This window comes from Myotis brandtii, unplaced genomic scaffold, assembly GCF_000412655.1.
Source record: "Myotis brandtii unplaced genomic scaffold, ASM41265v1 scaffold115, whole genome shotgun sequence".
Classification (NCBI taxonomy): Eukaryota; Metazoa; Chordata; class Mammalia; order Chiroptera; family Vespertilionidae; genus Myotis; species Myotis brandtii.
The window spans coordinates 16664570-16683431 of record NW_005353967.1 but is presented as its reverse complement, the minus strand read 5'-3'; the positions used below and the strand labels follow the sequence as shown (position 1 = coordinate 16683431).

The window sequence follows — 18862 nt, the reverse complement described above, 5'->3', positions numbered from 1 at the left end:
AATGAAGTGATCAAAATTAACATCCCTAAAACTTGGACAAATTGCCCGGCCAGCATAGATCAGTGGTTGAGTGTCAACCTATAAACCAGGAGGTCAGGGTTCGATTCCCAGTCAGGGCACATGCCTGAGTTGCAGGATCATTCCCCTGTGTGGGGCATACAGGAGGCAGCCGATCAATGATTCTCTCTCATCATTGATATTTCTATCTCCCTCTCCCTCTCCCTACCTCTCTGAAATCAATAAAAAAATATTTTTAAAAATTGGAGAAATTGACACCAAGGGAGAGAGCTTGAACTTTAGCTTGGATCCAAAAAAAAAAAAAAAAAACTTACAAAGGACATCATTTAGAAATTTGAACATGGAGTGTATGTATTGTGTCAACTTAAATTCTTCTGAATGTGATCATTATAATTGGTTATGTTAGAGAATGTCTTATCTTAGGAAATATATGCTAAAGTATTAGAAATGAAGTGCCATGATATCTACAACTTGCTCTCATGGTTCAGCTCCCATTCTCTCTTGCACTCTCTCTCTCTCTCGTTAACTTCCAGGTATTAATTCTCTTTGTGTGGTAACCTAGGTCACCCAAAGCATTATTCTAAGTTTGAAACTTACTTTTTTTCATCACACTTCCTTACATTCTTAGCTATGTTAACCTGATAGGAGTCTCGAAGTGTAAGTGCAGTGGCAATAATTCCATGCTAGAATAAGGCCCATTTCCATGTTATAATAGAGTCTTGGATCTCTATTCCATGTGTAGTAACAGTTATTTTTTCCCACATGTGCTCTTTGCTTTAGGCACAAACCCTCACAGTATGGAGGCAGGCTGATAAACACAAAATACCTCGAATCTGTTTTTTAAACAAGATGGACAAAACTGGAGCAAGGTATTTGTTTAAAATTTGTTTAAAGTATATTTCTTTGGCTTATTAAAGTAAGAATTCAATTTGAGCTTCTAATGGACTGTAACTTAAATTTAGAAATACCTATTCCTTATAGAGTATAAATATTCCATGAAATCTATTCAGTCCCTTTAAAAAGAAGTGAAAGCCGCTAATTCACATGTTAAGTAATACTGTGAGATTAATACAGAGCTCATAGATGATAAACCATCCTGATTCTAATGTAGGGAGACTGTATTTTCTAGGATCCTGACAGTGATGTCTTGCTGATTCCATTGGTTCTATTTAGAGCTGTATGGTGTAGTCCCTGTATGTACCGCTGAAGGTTATGATGCTCTCTGTCTTTGTTAAAGGTAGAGGTTAGCAAATTGTTTCTTGTAGTTGCCTCAAAGAACAGCGTTCTTCCTTGTCCCCTGATTTTCTTTGGCTCCTACTGGGTAATATGCTCTCCATTGAAGGGAACTGGGAGAGGATAATTAGATGTTTAAGACCTGCATATAGTGCAAAGAGTGAATGCTGAAATGTTGTGATAATGCTCGGAGACTTACAGAGTGGTAATCCAAAATGATACATTATTCTGGGGACAGAATTCAGAATTCAGAGAATCAAGAATATACGAAGGATTTGGAGAAATTGTAAAAAGGAGACAATCAAGAATATAAAGGATTCTAGGGAAATCTGACAGGGAGAGATGCTGGTCTGTGGTGTTAGAGTGGCAGAAACAAAACAATTTCTTCCTAAAACCACAGAGCATGCTCTGTTTATGCAACTCTTGAAGGATTTCTAAAGGCTGTTGGTTTAAAGGACTTTTGTCTCGATTAGTAAAAGTACAACCTTCAAAATGTGTGAGGCTTAAGTTCTGACCCTTTTCTGTTTGGAGGGCCTTGAGGTAGATGCCTTTACTGACCTATAGCACCTGTGATGATGGGGAGGAAAGTGAGTGGATACTAGGCTGGTTGTCAAAGACATTGGGACCAGAATAAGTCAGCGCATGTGCCAAAGATGACATGTGTGCCATAGGTAGCCAACCCCACTGTTAGCACAGAAATGAACAGCATAGCAGCTAACATTAAGAATACCTGAGATAAAAGTATAGAAAGGCTGGCTTTTGGAAGAAAGCTGGTAGCTGTGTGTAATAGCAAATGCAGTTATTAGAAGAATCCTTGACTTGTAATAACAAATCTTGCATTTGAATCCTAACTGTAATTTATTTTCTGTGAACTTGGTCAATTCAGGTAACCTTAACCTCAAATTTTAGTTAAAGTGAAGTTAACAAAAATAATACCTTAAATACCTATGTGGCAGGATTCTGGTAGATATTCAATTACTATTTATCTGGAATTGACATTAAAATTTTTTTCAAAATGTCTTATGGAAACTGAAGTGATGAACATTAGAAGCCATGAAAAGGGTTATACTTTTAGAGAACATTCTTAAACTTGTTTTTAAAACTTTAACATTTTTAACTACTTATTTTGTTTTCTACAGTTTTAATTATGCAGTTGAAAGCATCAGAGAGAAGTTGAAGGCAAAGCCTTTGCTTTTACAGGTTGGTTGATTAATATTTGGTTAATCAATAGTAACAACTCCTCAGTTTCCTCATCAGTTTATTTTATTGTGACATACACATTTCTGAAGCTTCTTCAAATCATTTTTGGAAGAAGTTGGAATATAAATTTAAAAAATAGGTAAGATTGTGGTAATAATGACATTTGGGGGAAAGTGGGGAAAGATAAGATTTATCACCAATGCCATTCTAATTGAGTGATCATTTAATAATGTTAATTTTACTCATTTATAGTTACCAATTGGTGAAGCCAAAACTTTCAAAGGAGTGGTGGATGTAGTAAATAAAGAAAAACTTCTTTGGAATCCCAATTCAGATGATGGAAAAGACTTTGAAAGAAAACCCCTCTTGGAAAAGAGTGATCCTAAATTGCTGAAGGAGGCTACTGAAGCAAGGAATGCCTTAATTGAACAAGTAAAATAATACTTTGAGTTTAAAGTTGCATAAATATTTATAAACTCTAAAAAATAATTTATTGTGAAATTTAATATAAAATTACATTTGGAAAATATAAGATACAAGAATAATGAAATGAACACCACCCGGCTTAAGAAATAGAATATTAGCAATACTTTTGAATCTCCATGTGCCACTTCCTGTTCATCTCTCCCCCTTCCACTAATTATCTATTTTCCCAACCACTGTATTGACTGTAGATTTTATCTTTCATTTGCTTTTTAAAAATAGTTTACCACAAATGTATATATCCTTAAAGAACGTAGTTTTTCACCCAGCTGGTGTAGCTTAGTGGTTGAGTGTTGAACTATGATCAGGAGGTCACAGTTTGATTACAAGTCAGGGCACATGCCCGGGTGTGGGCTCCATCCCCAAGTAGGGGGTGTGCAGGAGGCAGCCAATCAATGGTTTTCTCTCATCATTGATGCTTTTATCTCTATCCCTCTCCCTTCCTCTCTAAAATCAATAAAAATATAAAACAGAAGAACATAGTTTTTCATGGTTTTGAACTTTATATAAATGGAATGATACTTTTTGTATTTTATTACATTGTTCAACATTGTGTTGGAGATACTTCCATGTTGTTACGTGTGATTATACTTCACTCATTTTCAGTCTTAAGTAGTGTGCCAATATATGATTATACCATAATTTATTGTCTGTTTTCCTGTGGATAAACTTTGAGGTTGTTACCTCTTTTTTTTTTTTTTTGCTGTTACAAACAGTGTTGCTGTGAACATTTTTGTATGTATGTCCTTGTGCACATATGTAAGAATTTGTTTAGAGTGAAACCTAGGAGTGGAATTGCCAGGTCAAAAGGTATGTCCGTCTTTTACTTGACCAGATGTCAAATTATTTAGAAAATTTTAAAACCATCAATTTTATAGTTGATATATAATTTTAGACCTCATGTCACCCTCAAAATTTAAAAGAAAATAGTAATGTTGTTATTTGTAATATTTATATGATATTGTTAGTTTAAAAAACATATCTTAAACTCCCTGAATTTTATTGTAAACAAGAACATTTGAGTCTGAACTCTTTGATTTCCTTACTTCTAAATTAAACTGGTCAAAATTATAATTAATTATTTTCATTCATCTTTTGTATGAAGTTATTTTTGAAGTAATTCTTTTCCATTATATAGTAATTTTCAACTTTATTATGAACATGATAATGGTCATTGTTAATTTTATTATTGGATAATATTTATTGAAGACTCATGATCTAACTTAAGTGCTTTACATATATTATTTAATCCTCAGAACAGTGTATATTATCCCCATTTTACAGATGAGGAAACAGAGGCTTACAATGGTAAAATAAGTTGTCATATAGCTAATAAATAGCAGAGCTGGAATCTGAACCCAAATCTGTCTGTTTAGAGCTAGAGCTCATACTGCTTCTCTAATTTGAGGGGGTGGCACATAAAAAGGATAAAAGTGGAATTGACATTTATTAATCAATAATTGGGTACATAATTGGTTCTCCTTTGAGGTTTTATTTTGTTTTATAAAACAGGGCTATCAGAATAAACCTAAGGAGGATTTTATAATCTAATTGAGATACCAACATAAACTTGCATATGCTCTAGGACAGTGGTCGTCAAACTGCGGCTCGCGAGCCACATGTGGCTCTTTGGCCCCTTGAGTGTGGCTCTTCCACAAAATACCACGTGCGGGCACGCATGTACAGTGCGATTGAAACTTCATGGCCCATGCGCAGAAGTTGGTATTTTGTGGAAGAGCCACACTCAAGGGGCCAAATAGCCACATGTAGCTCGCGAGCCGCAGTTTGCCGACTACTGCTCTAGGACATTAAAGGCTCAAATTTTCTATCAGTAGGTAATAAAGAGCTAATTATAAGGAATACATACGTATGTGTAGAATTAGAGAGTAACACCACATCACACCTGTTAGGATGGATTCTATCAAAAAACAAAATAACTGTTGTAAGGATGTGGAGAAGTTGTAACCCCAGGCATTGCTGGTGGGAATGAAAATGGTGCAGCCATTGTGCAAAACAGTATAGTGGTTCCTCAGAAAATTGAAAATAGAATTAACATATGATCTAGCAATTCCACTTCTGGGTTTATATCCAAAAGAATCGAAAGCAGGGTTTCAAAGAGATATTTGTACATCCTTGTACATAGCAGCATTATTTATAACCGCCAACAGATGGATGGATAAATAAAATGTGGTATATACACACAACAGGATAGTAGTCAGTGTTATAATGGAAGGAAATTCTGACATGATACATTATTAATGAACCTTGAGGACATTAAACTTGCTCTTTGAAATAAGCCAATCACAGAAGGACAAATACTGTATGATTCCATTTATATGAGATAGCTCTAGTAGTTTGGTACATTTTTACAGTAGTTGGCTATTAAAAGGCTGTTTTTCTCAAATTTGCAAGTTTTATTCCTTTATACTATTAAAATCTTTTGAAACTATTTTATTAATTTTATTGTCAGCTGAATTCTATTTTATAATGGCAAATGATTATGAAAAGGACATGAATTAGATAAATACATTTTTATTATTGAAATTATGTCTACTATCCCAACTTAAATATATTTCCTCAGCGCAGGATTAGTTATAATAAGATTAGTCCTTTTAGTTTGACTTTCTCAGATTTTATGAACATTCAGAATATTAGAGGAGTATCAAATAAAACTTTGTTATGAACTAAGACCCCCAAATTTAGCTAAAAATAGCAATCCATTGTATATGTTATCATTGACTACAAATTGTGCATTTTCTTTTGAACACTCTGAGTAGATAGCAGTTTAATGTTATGCTTAATCTGGCTCAGGCTTCCCATGAATTTAGGAAACTCATAATAGCATGTCTTCAATTTTCAGTTGCCTTTCCTTTGAAAGAAAAACTCTCTTTTAGAAGATAGGAAGACGTCCTTGGCCTGGATAAGTTAGACCATGGAACTGTCTTGAAATATTTGGATAATGTATATTTAGAGTATTTGGCTTAAGTTAATAGTTGGACAACAAATACAAGTCATAGAACTAAAGCCTTTCTTTATAGGTTGCAGATTTGGATGATGAATTTGCTGACTTGGTTTTAGGAGAATTTAGTGAAAATTTTGATTTGCTCCCAGCTGAAAAGGTAAATTTTATTATTCATTTACTTTGACCAAGTTTTACTAATTGGATGTACTTTGTTTTCTGTGTTTGTGTTGTTTTTGTTTTTCTAACTTTGCATAGCATTGGAAACTATGCTGATTTTAACAAAAATTAGAAGAACATTGAGATAAAGCCACTAATACAGCTAGTTAATAATGGCATGATTAACTATTTTTGGTTATATTTTACAAAATTAGAAGTGGAATCTTTTTTACTTGTATTGATTCAGGACAAGTTGTTAATTCTCAGCCTTTTCATTGTAACCATTTAATAAGTATTTTTAGGGAAATCAGAGGTTGAAATTTTTTATTTAAAATTTCCTGGTTTTTCAATCTACAATAATCATTTTAATCAGAATATTTTTTTCTGAATCTCTTTTAATTTTTAGTGGAAACTCATTGCAGGTCTTTTGTTTTGTTTTGAAAAACATTAAACCAGAGACTAGGCAAGTAAAGTATAGATAATAATTGAATTATGACATTTCTTTAAGGCATTCCTGTTTTTTTGTGTTTGTTTCTTTTTCCTGCCAGGACTCTTCCCCCATGAATTTGGCAAACTTACTCTTTATTTTCCTTGATGAAACATAAGAGTTACTAAAGAAAGTGTTTTTAAGTGGTAATATGTATAGTGGGATCCAAGATGAGCCCAGCAAATTCACTTAATTATTTTCCCCAAAAAGAATTAAAGAAAAACACAAGATCTGTAGATTAATTTTGAGCCATTTGAATTTACTTGAGGTAGAAAAAAATATTTTTCTTTGGAATGAAATGGCATAATTTTGACATATTTTATTGTTTAGTATTTGAGTGCTTAAGTGTGTTATTTTGCCCTACGGTCACATAACATGACTTCTGTTTTCAAAGGGTTTACAGTCTAAAGTAGAATTGACCCACCATTTCTCTTATCAGTAGCTTGCGGGTACACACAAGCTTTTCTTGGTTTTTGAGGTCTTTCAAAAATTTCTTTCTACTTTGATTTCTCATTTTCTTTTTGGATTTTATTTAATATGGATCTATTTCATTTGAAAAAATAGTTACTCATGTTTATATTTTTAATTTCTTACCAGCTTATTAGATTATCAAGGTAAAATCACAAATATATGAACTCATCTATTCAATAAATATTTTTAAATACCTACTTTGTTTTAAGCACTTTCTAGTTTCTGGGATTTAGCATTGTTTTCATTGAACCTTACTATAATATAAATTTTACATTTAATAGAAGGGGAGATGGACAATAAACTAATAAATATGTATCTAATATACCAGATAGTAATCAATATTATAAAGAAAAACAAAGAATAAGGCCATAAAGAATGATGGACGTATGTTTTAGGTGGTTGGTTAGGAAAAACATCTAATTCTGAACTATTTTGGTTGAGACAAGTATACTGCATATATGTGACCATCTTATGGTCACATAAAATACTTATTTATACCTTTGCTTTCTAGCTACAGACTGCAATACACAGAGTAACACTTGCTCAGACAGCAGTACCTGTGCTTTGTGGAAGTGCCCTGAAAAACAAAGGGGTCCAGCCCTTGTTAGATGCTATTACTATGTACTTGCCTTCACCTGAAGAGCGCAACTATGAATTTCTGTAAGTATGCAGGTATATAGATTAAAATGTATAGCCTCGAATCACCACTTTTTAATAACATTGGTGAAAAATATCACTGTAAATCATATAATATAGTGTCATAATAATTTTCACTTGGAAGGGACATTTGTTATTTCTTGTAATCTGCTGTGTTTATAGATGGAGCTAAGAATGTGGATTTATTGCTGTGTAAACATATGTTGGCCCTGCCAACTTAGTTTTTTTTTTTGTTTTGTTTTTTAAAGGTAGTATACTGGGAACGGCTGATAAATATATTTATATCTATTCTAGATTTCAACATTTTTCAAAAGCTCAAAATACTTTGTGGTTATAAAGAAAGATCATTGTTTGACTCCTGTTGCCACTAACAACTTTGTACTTACTAATAAATCCTCTAAAATCTGAGTGTTGTGTAAAATGGCAGGTGAAACTGGACTTTAATAAGTTTAACTAGGAAATTAACCACTTTTCATATCTCTCAATTGGAGAGGCATTACATCAAAGTGATTGTGAGCATGGACTGTGTTCTACCTGGATTTAAATTCCACCTCTTCCAAGTTGCTTAACCTCTTATCTGTGAAATGCAGAGAGTAGGGCCTATCTCAGAGGATTGTTACAAGAATCAAATGAGTTAATGTTGAAAAAGTACGTGGAACAGTGCCTAGTGTAAGCTTTCTATATAAGGATTTATTGAATAAAGTTAAAAACTGGAGGGATCAGATTGGAGAATTTCTGTAATAGAAATGTCTAACCTACTTTGAGCCATGGACTCCTTTGAAAGTAATGAAAATAGAGAGCTTTTCCTAAGAAAAATGTACTTGTACAAAGAATCCTATCAGTGCACACCAACTTAAGGACATTATTCTGTAAGAATGCTGGCTTATAAACAAGTTCAGATTTGCAGTATATGTTTATATGGTTATGTGACTGGAGAGAAAGTGGGAGGAGAGTGTACAAACAGTAATTGGAAAGTACTTACCTATTTAGTCTGTACAGGTTTTTTTGAGAAAGTGCTGTGATTTTCCTCGGAATATTTTTTTGAGGAGGAAACTCTTGGTTATGGAATTATTTGCAAATTGAGGTAATATTTGGAAGAGACCCCATTGTTTTTAGTTTTGAGGAATTAATTCAGTGGAGGAAGTGGGGTAGTGACATTGTTTAGTCAGTCTGGGCAGCTAAACTAGAAGATGTGAAGGCTCTTTGGAGGACATGAAGATTAAGTTTGTGCAGCGATTATGATCTGATCTGGATAAATATATTGGAAGTGTATTTTAAAGGCTTTTTGGAATGTCTCCTTAACTTTTATAGGCAGTGGTATAAGGGTGACTTATGTGCACTGGCGTTTAAAGTTCTCCATGACAAGCAGCGGGGACCGCTGGTGTTCATGCGCATTTACTCAGGCATGATAAAACCCCAGTTGGCCGTCCATAATATTAATGGAAACTGCACGTAAGTAGAAGCTTAGATTATTTTCTAAAACTGTACTTGTTTCTTTAAAAATACTTCTAATATAAATCATGGTTTTACAGGGAGAGAATAAGTCGTCTGCTTTTGCCATTTGCTGACCAACATGTAGAAATCCCTTCACTGACTGCTGGTAACATTGCTTTGACTGTTGGACTTAAACATGTAAGTGATGAAATGGTTTCTCTAGGAATTGGGTGGAGGGGGACTATAGGGGGAAAAGGGGGAGACATCTGTAATATTCTCAGCAATAAAGATTTTTGAAAGTAGGTATTTTATAATAGCAAAACCCCCATAAATCTAAATGTCCATCAGTAGTAGTGGAATAATGAGTATTGTGTAGCATAGTTATTAAATGGCTGACTCTTATACATTTAATAGAAAGAAAGGAAATTGCAGAAAACTATTAACGGTATGGATTGTATTCATATAAAGTTCAAATCCAAGTAAAATAATATACTATCCATGTATGCATACATATATTTTAAGATTATATAAAACATTGTTATTGCTATTGGATTTTTTCTTATTTTGATCACTGCACACAATTTCATTTAACCTTATAACCGATAAGGTATTAACTTAGGATATTTTGACAATGAAGCCTCCATGAGGGCAAGAATTTTTGTCTTTTTCTCTCTTCTTAGTCCTTAGACCAGTGAATTTAGGCACTCCGTGACTTTTATAGGATGAAAATATGTGATGCTGTCTATATATGCTGTCTACATGGGTTAAAACTAGGGACATTTCACTTTTATATGTATTAAATCAAGTATAGTTACTCATGAAACTTTGGTATATTTGGCATTTAGGATAAACATTGTTACTTTTAACATTTTAAACTCTTTATGAAATTGCAAGATGTAAAATCCTTTACAGAAAATTCCCATGGTCCGGAAATTGGACTTTAGTTTTAAAAAATAACTGAAGTCTACAAGGAAGCTACTGTCACTTTTGCATGGTCAAGGGTATTCTGTTTAATTGCATACTTTAGTTAATAAAGAATTAACTAAAGGATTTTGTAAAATAGAAATAAATTTTTACTGGTGGTAAAACACAGTAATGGACTTCTACCTCACTTGTCTACATATGATTGAAAATTTAGGAAGGTACATTTGTTTTGTCAAATGAATTTTGGATATATATTGTGGGTGTGTTGTGTTATTGTTAGACTTATTACAGCAGTATTTTGGATAGAATTCTTACACAGGTTAAATTAGATTTACCTGTGCAAAGTTATAATGAGTTTTAGGAATTTGTCTCTCTTTTAAGTACTGATGAAAATAAGTGCCACATTAAATTTTTTCTTATTTCGTGAATCTTGGTGGAAACTGAGTGCTTGCTTACAGCTGGTTTTATTCCAAAGCATCTTCTTTGTTTGCAGACGGCCACTGGAGATACCATTGTCTCATCCAAGTCCAGCGCACTAGCTGCAACTCGTCGAGCTGAAAGGGAGGGAGAAAAGAAGCAGAGACACAGCAGTGAAACAGAGAGACTTTTATTGGCTGGGGTGGAGATTCCAGAACCTGTTTTCTTCTGTACCATAGAACCCCCTTCGGTAGCTAAGCAGCCAGGTACAAATAGTGTTGGTGTATTAATTAATGAATACCCTGATAATTTAGATAAAATAGTTTAATTTTATCAGCATTTATTGGTAAGTATTTCTTGTGACTGGCCTAGCTTTTTATTTAAGATGTTTTGATTTTTACAAACTCCTTCTATTTTTTCTTTTCTTATATCTTGGCCATTTTTTTTCATATCATATTCTTAGTCCTTAGTCTTGTTCTTATAGTGCTACCTATGGGACTCTAAGTAATTGACCTCAGGACGGCCCTTCCAGTATATTAAATTAGGAGCCAATTCATAACTGGCTCAGTTTCTCAACACCATTTATAAAATTGCTACTTTTTCTTGATCAACCTTTGAAACTCAGTGAAGATATTTATATACTTTGTTAATGTCGATTGACCTTTCTGATCGTTATATACTTTGTTTTTTACCATATTTGCTCAGAATTCTTCAGTGGCTTTTCATTACTTAAAGCAGAAACCCAAACTCTTTGGTATGATATATCTAGCTCATTATTCCAGTTATGTCACTTTCAATTAGATTTGGTTAAATATAGCAGAAAATCCCCAAATAACAGTTGCTTTAATGACAAAAGTTTTTCTCTCTGTTGTGAAGTATACCTTGAGTTGGTAGCCTCAGGCTTAGAGTCCACAGTGGGCACCCAGCTTCCAATCTTTTGTCTTGGCTGTCTGAATCACTCCTGTCCTTAGTCATCTCAGGATGGCTGCTGGAGCCTTGGGCATCATGGAGTTCCCAGCAGCAGAAAGGAGGAACGGGGAGGAAGAAGATGTGCCCCTTTCTCTTTTAAGTTTTCTTTCTTTCTTTTTTAAGTATATTTTTATTGATTTCACACAGAGAGGAAGAAACATCCATGATGAGAGAGAATCATGGATGAGCTGCCTCCTGCGTGCTCCCTCCTGGGGATCGAGCCCGCAACCCGGGCATGTGTCCTTGACCCGCATCGAACCGGGACCTGAAACTTCAGTCGACAGGCCAATGCTCTATCCATTGCGCCAAACTGGCTAGGGCCCTTTTAAGATTTCTTATACGTCATTGGCCATCACTTAGATATATGGCTACCCAGTTGCAAAGGAGTCTGTTAAACGCAATCTTTTAGCTTGGCAGCAGCAGAATAGAGTGGAGGTTACTTGGAATCTTTCTTGCCTGGCCTCATTTCTTAGATCTTCCTTCTTTGTTCTGAACCCTCATCTTTCACCCAAACAAAAATAAAAACAGAATAACAGTTTAAATGTATGGAATAAGGTAGTTCATGAATCCATTGCTCAGCTCTTTACTTCAGCTACACTTTGTAGAACTTCTAACATCTTTTATAAAGAGGTAGGATATATGTATCATTTAATGGTTGTTTAAAGTATCACTTTTGATCGTGTATTTAATGAAAATAATATGTTCTTATTTCATCTCTTTGGCTGTGATTATCATAGAGTGATTACATTACCATGTCTTTATTCATTATGTAATTTAGCTTCTTTTTATCTGATTCTCATTATTGCCTATTTTTCTGAAGGTATTTTGCTTTTTTGTCAGCTCTTTGATTGATCTTTGCAGAGTATAATCAGATGATGCTACTGTCCACTTAAACCCTTCAGTGGCTGGCTTCTTATTGCAAATCCAAACTCTTCACCATGGCCTCCAGCTGCCCACCAGTGTCACACTACACACTGGCCTCCTTGTTGTTTTTCCAATAGCCAGTTATTCCTTGCACAGCCATTTCCTCTGTCTGGAATTCTTTTTCTTCACCATTTTTTAATGTTGCTTTTTTTTTTTTATATGTCTTTACCCAAATCATCCTGGAGAGGCCTTCCCAGATCACCCAATCTCAAGTAACCTTCCATCTCTATCTTACCACCTTATTTTATTCTCTACAAAGCATGTATGGCTGTTGGAAATTTTCTTTTTACAAAATTTGTTTGCTTGTTCATATATTTTCCTCACTATAATGTTTCCTCACTAGATATTTCATTATCTAAAAAATGAAATGTAAAGACAACCATGTTGTTGTTTTTATCCACCAGATTTGGATCATGCATTGAAATGCCTTCAACGTGAAGATCCCAGTTTAAAAGTGAGGCTTGATGCTGACTCTGGACAGGTAGGCGTATTGTTACTTAATCCCAGATATCTGTCAATAATGTAGCATGCGTGTTGAAGTAAGTATATCTGAAACATTGATAGGTCTATGCCCCTGAAAAAGAAACTTTCTTTTTTGGTTCTCATAATAATAAACTTGTAATTATTATGTTGACTATCAATCTAAATAGACAAGTTCTCCTTAATTCCTTAAAATAATTATACCTCACTTATATAAACTACTTTGCAACATTTAGACCATCCAGAAGAGAGCCTTTTGTGAAATTTTCAAATGAGGTTCAACCCCAAGACAAAGCCTTGAATCTCTTAGACTAAGGCTTATAGAAACAGCAAACTAAAGGGAGGGTACAAAGGGTCTCTTAATGATAATGACACAGATGGGTGAGAAGTGATATATTTCAACCCAGCAATATGGGAGGAAATGGAGTTCTAAAGTAGGTACAGAATTGGGCTGTATCTGGAGAAGAACAGATCTTTATTCTGTATCTTTTTAGGTGGGCAAGGTAAAGTTTACATAAGATTTTAGAAAAAGTTGCTTAAAAAGATAAAAAATGCCGATACATATATTTTAAAAATATCAAATGACACACAAATATACAGGTTAAAGAATTAAAGTTTTCCTGTCTCTCAATCCTATTCTGCACAGGTAGCCATTAAAAACTTGATGAATACCTGTACAGCCTTTCACACTTTTTTAAACATCCATCCATTTGTTGTTCTGTTTTATAAAGCACAGTATATTTTTTCTAAATATATATGTACATATATATAACAAGTCATTCTATTTGTATTATTCTACAACTTGCTTTTTTCCAAATAATTTACTTCTTTAACTTTACATTCAAGTATAACAATCACACACTGTCGTTTTTGTTGTTGTTCCTTACCATTGTAGTTTTATTACAGCAAAAGGATACAAATTAGAATCAACTAAAGCAGGGGTCCTCAAACTTTTTAAACAGGAGGCCAGTTCACTGTCCCTCAGACCGTTGGAGGGCCGGACTATAGTTTAAAAAAAACTATGAACAAATTCCTATACACACTGCACATATCTTATTTTGAAGTAAAAAAACAAAACGGGAACAAATACAATATTTGTATTTGCATGTGGCCCGCGGGCTGTAGTTTGAGGACCCCTGAACTAAAGGAAGAGATGCAAAGTCTGGGAAAGTTCTTTTTTTTTTCCTCTTACATTAGCTATTAGCTTTTATTATTTATTTATTTATTCATTTATTTATTTAAAGTCTTTATTGTTGAAAGTCCCCCTTTTCCCCCATTGACCTGTCCCAGCCTGCCCCCACCCCCTACCCTAGGCTTTCACCACTCTATTTATTGTCTGTGTCCATGGGTTATGTATATATGCATACAAGTTCATTGGTTGATCTCTTCCCATCTGCCCATCCTCCCCTGCCTTCCCTCTGAAGTTTGATAGTCTGTTCGATGATTCTATGTCTCTGGATCTATTTTTTTTCATCAGTTTATGTTGTTCATTATATTCCACATATGAGTGAGGTCATGTGATACTTATCTTTCTCTGACTGGCTTATTTCACTTAGCATAATGTTCTTCAGGTCCATCCATAATGTTGCAAATAGTAAGAGTTCTTTCTTTTTTAATATTCTATTGTGTGGATGTACCACAGTTTTTTAATCCACTCATCTGCTGATGGGCTGTTTCCAAATCTTAGCTATTGTAAATTGTGCTGCTATGAACATAGGGATGCATGTATTCTTTCTGATTGGCTCAATCACATACTACCTGTGTGTTGACCTTTAGCCTACAGCACCTCCTGTAGGTTTGGGTTGGTACCTTTACTCTCCAGGTTGAAACTGATATAGCTATTACAAAACCTGCATTATACAGTAGGTCCTCAGGTTACTTCGGAGATCCGTTCCTACGGCTCGACATAATGCGATTTTCGCCGTAAGTCAGAACCCACCTACATAAGCACCTACGTCACTTACATGGAGCACATACACAGCAGTAATGAAGTGAAACGGTAAAAAAAAATTAAAAGAAAGACAATTCCTGACCTTTACTTGTGGTAAATAAATAATAAACAACATAAAGCACATATATATGTACATATGTCGAGATGACAGAACTTTTTTTCTTTTATAAATAAGTGGGAGATGGCGACGTAACCATAAAACGATGTAAGTCGAGTTCGACATAACCCGAGGACTGTCTGTAAATCACATTGTTTGACTAGCTGGTAGACAGAGCCCCCTAACAGGAAAAATATATTTCTATCAGGTAGTATCTTGACCTAGAGATAATCTCTCAGTCACTGAGGGCAACGGCCAGATCTCTCTTTGGGTAAATTCTTCACTACAGAGATGGCAAATGAATAAAATGGAGCAAATATGGACTTCTTGCCCTATACTCTTTCTCATGCACAAGAACCTTCTTTAGGAATAGCCATTGTTGCTAAAAAAAAAAAAAAAATGAATGTCTTGATTGCTTTTGATACAAATTTGGCTGTTCTAGCAAGGGCTCAAAATAACATTGGTTCATAGAAAATAAAAGTCAATTTCTGTCACATAAAGGCCGAAACTAGTCTGGAAGTTTGGACTGCCCAATAAGCTGTGAGGTGGCCAGGATGGTTGGGGATGTTTGGGAGAAAGGTTATTTCCCCATTTTATAAGATGTTGCCCTCATCCACATTCAAGACAGTTTCCTACCTTTTCCTTAAGAGATTTTTTTCTTTCCTTAAAAGCACAGCCCAGAAGTTGCCAACATCAGTTACACTCAGATCCCATTGGCCAGAGCTTAGCTCTATAGTTGAGAAATGTAGGCCTCACTAGATGCCACTTGCTCAGCTGATAAGTATCATGGAATGGTAATATAATGGAAGAGAACGGCCTACTAATTCACTTTTAATTAATAGTTCCAATCAGAAAAGTTAAAAACAGTGTTTTGATGTAGGAGCAAAAAAAAAAAAAAAAATGCAAAAGAAACTCAGTTTGTAATTAATGAAAAATAACATAGACTGATAAACCTTTATATAGTATTTTGTGGTAAACATTTTTTCTTGATGTTTGTTTTTGTTTTTCTTTTTTTAAAACAAGACTGTCTTATGTGGAATGGGGGAGTTACATATTGATATTATTCATGACCGAATCAAGAGGGAATATGGACTGGAAACCTATCTAGGGCCTCTTCAGGTGGCATACCGAGAGACCATCCTAAATTCAGTTCGTGCTACAGGTAAAAAATAAAACATCTTCTGTTTTTGTTTATCTCTTTCTCTCCAGGATCTGTCTTCTGAATCTCTTGTTTAGTTGTAAGCAGGATTCACAGTCACTAGTATGACAGGTTTTATATGTGTGTTTTCTTGTTTGTTTGTTTTTAGGGTTTTAAAATTTTAAACAGCCCTATTCCATTATCACTCATTACATCTACTGGATGAGTGACTCATCAAGCAGATGTGATTTTCAGTGTCATGGAATAGAATGAGCCATGGAAGTTGGTGGCTTATCCTAGTCCTCACTTCCAGAATGAGTAGTTGGATCAGATGCATTCCAAAGAAAAGGGACTACTGTATAGATGAAGCTTTCTTTTTCATAAACCTAATGGTAACCACACACCCAAAACCCAAAACTGAAACACATAGCTTAAAAAAGGAGGAAACAGAGGAGTGAAGTTGATGTGTTATCTTTACTCTGTAAAGTGAGTGGAAAATAATTTTCACTATTTAATAAATATGGTAATCCTATACTGATGAAAATGCAGTTTTTTGTTTTGTTTTTTTTTAAATATATATGTTATTGATTTTTTTTTACAGAGAGGAAGGGAGAGGGATAGAGAGTTAGAAACATCGATGAGAGAGAAACATCGATTAGCTGCCTCCTGCACACTCCCTACTGGGGATGTGTCCGCAACCAAGGTACATGCCCTTGACTGGAATGGAACCTGGGACCCTTGAGTCCGCAGGCTGACGCTCTATCCACTGAGCCAAACCGGTTAGGGCGAAAATGCAGTTTTTATATTTCTGTCCCAGAATGTAAGAATTCATGATTCATAGTTTTAATTTGGTTTCCCTTAAGCAAAAGAACATGACATTATTTCTGTTCTTCCTAGGAGAAAACATGGACAGGTTTGTTAAAAAATATATACAGAAAAGATGTTTATTATACCAGGTGCTTTTAGCCACTCAGTGATTTCTAAAAAGAGCAAATGATTACTTTTCACAAAAAATTAAAAACCTAAATGAATAGAATAAAGGAGCAAATGACACATGTATTTCTGTTTCTGAACTTAATACCTGGAAAAACTAAAAATGCTGGGAAAATATAAATAACACCTTTAAAATTAATGTCTGAGCTGGTTAGAACTTAGTGGAAATTTCCAAGGTTGAAAGGAAACTGAAGCAGGAACCTTGGAAAATAAGTTAGCACCAACGCCACTAGATATGAGGGCCACATCCTCGTGGAAATAATTAACAAGGAAAATCTCCTTCATAAAAGAAAACAAGAAAACTTGTCTAACTGGCTCTGGGGGCAAGGGGCAGAATTTCTAAGAATGTGTAACCATAGGCTTCTGATGGGGCTTTCAGCCTAAATTTATAGAATCAGAATGACCTGAAAACCTCCAAACCAAGAAGAATTTAGTATATAGTGCTCTCATGGGTTGGCAGTATTCCCAGGAACCTGGTGACAACAAACAAAGGGCTTCTCTACATAAATGTATCTTCAGCCCAGGCCTCAAAGAAAATTCCACAGAAAAACAAATATGAAGTCACAGTTTTAAAAGTTTTAAAATCATAAAATCATGAGAAAAGGCACAATGAGCAAAAAGGCAATTGAAGTAACCAACATTCGTCAGACCAGCAAAGGCCTCTGAAATTGGAATTATCAGATGCAGAATATAAAATAAGTATATTGTTTTTTGAAGAAATAAAAGGGAAAGGAAAGTATTGATAAGGAACAAGACATTATCAAAAATAAGCAGGCAATGGAACATCATCTTGTGTAAGAAGGAAAGGAAATGCTCAAAAAATTATGAGGGCATGTCATAAGGACACAGGAACCAACTTGTAGAGGCTCCATTGGCCAAATCTGGGCTAATTTGAATACCAGAATAATTAAATACAGTAATTATAGACCACTGAGGAAAAGTAGGAATTCAGGAATCTCTAATAATAATAAACAAATACTTGGGGAAGAAGAGAGGGTTCTTATACTGGACTGCCAAGTGCTGTTAGTTATCAAGGAGGCAGGAAAATAGTCATTTTGCAACTATTGTGAATGCTTAATGTTGGGTACATGGTTGAGTAGCATATTTGCATGGTTTTAAAATACCTACCCACAGATTGCTTATTAGTTACAAGGTTAAAAAAATAAAAAGTAACTGGATGCTGCACAATCAGACCACACCTTGACTGGCTGATCAAATTACTATTGATAATGAAGGGCAGATGGACATTGTGTACATCCAGAAAATAGAAAATCGTACTGTTCATAGACAAGGAGACTAAATATCACGATGCTATCAATTCTACCCAAAGAAGTGTATCCGACATTAATACTTATTATAAAGCCATAGTCTTTATGATACTAATCAAGCTATAAATCGACCAGTAGAACAAATCAGAAAGCCTAGAAACAGACTCCTACATAATGTGGGAATTGGGTTTATGTCCGAGTGATAGTGCAGCTCAGTGGGAAAGGATGGACTGACTCTTCAGTAATGCCTTGGGATAATTATCCATATGGAAAAAGACTTAATTAGAGTCCTACTTCATACCATTCACAAAAGTCAATTCCAAATGAGTGTAAAAACCTAAATATGAAAGAAGAGCTGCAAAATATCCCTCAGAGCACAAAATATAAGGGAAATAAGTGCTAATATATACCAAAATAAAATTAAAAACCATAAACTTTATTATAGGCAAACCTTCAAGTTTTGGGAAGAAAATATAGGGGAATAACTTTACTAACCAGGATAGGGTTGGACTTATATAATACCAAACATTGAAATGGTGAAGTAAAAGGTTACTAAATTTGATGTTATTAAAATTAATAATTTGCTTATTAGAATAGATG

At 34.5% G+C, this 18862-nt stretch overlaps 1 protein-coding gene across 6 annotated transcripts in view; it reads left to right on the top strand.

Moving 5' to 3' along the window:
• Positions 1–18862, top strand: part of GFM2 (G elongation factor, mitochondrial 2) — a 39323-nt gene that overhangs the window by 13885 nt on the left and 6576 nt on the right. For all 6 annotated transcript variants that reach the window (XM_014549758.1, XM_014549785.1, XM_014549780.1 and 3 more), the window contains 10 exons: positions 799–887; positions 2391–2451; positions 2704–2883; positions 5973–6053; positions 7522–7670; positions 8979–9119; positions 9200–9299; positions 10519–10708; positions 12740–12816; positions 15887–16025. In XM_014549758.1, the coding sequence (XP_014405244.1) occupies positions 799–887; positions 2391–2451; positions 2704–2883; positions 5973–6053; positions 7522–7670; positions 8979–9119; positions 9200–9299; positions 10519–10708; positions 12740–12816; positions 15887–16025 (1207 nt within the window). The remainder of the gene's footprint in view (positions 1–798; positions 888–2390; positions 2452–2703; positions 2884–5972; positions 6054–7521; positions 7671–8978; positions 9120–9199; positions 9300–10518; positions 10709–12739; positions 12817–15886; positions 16026–18862) is intronic.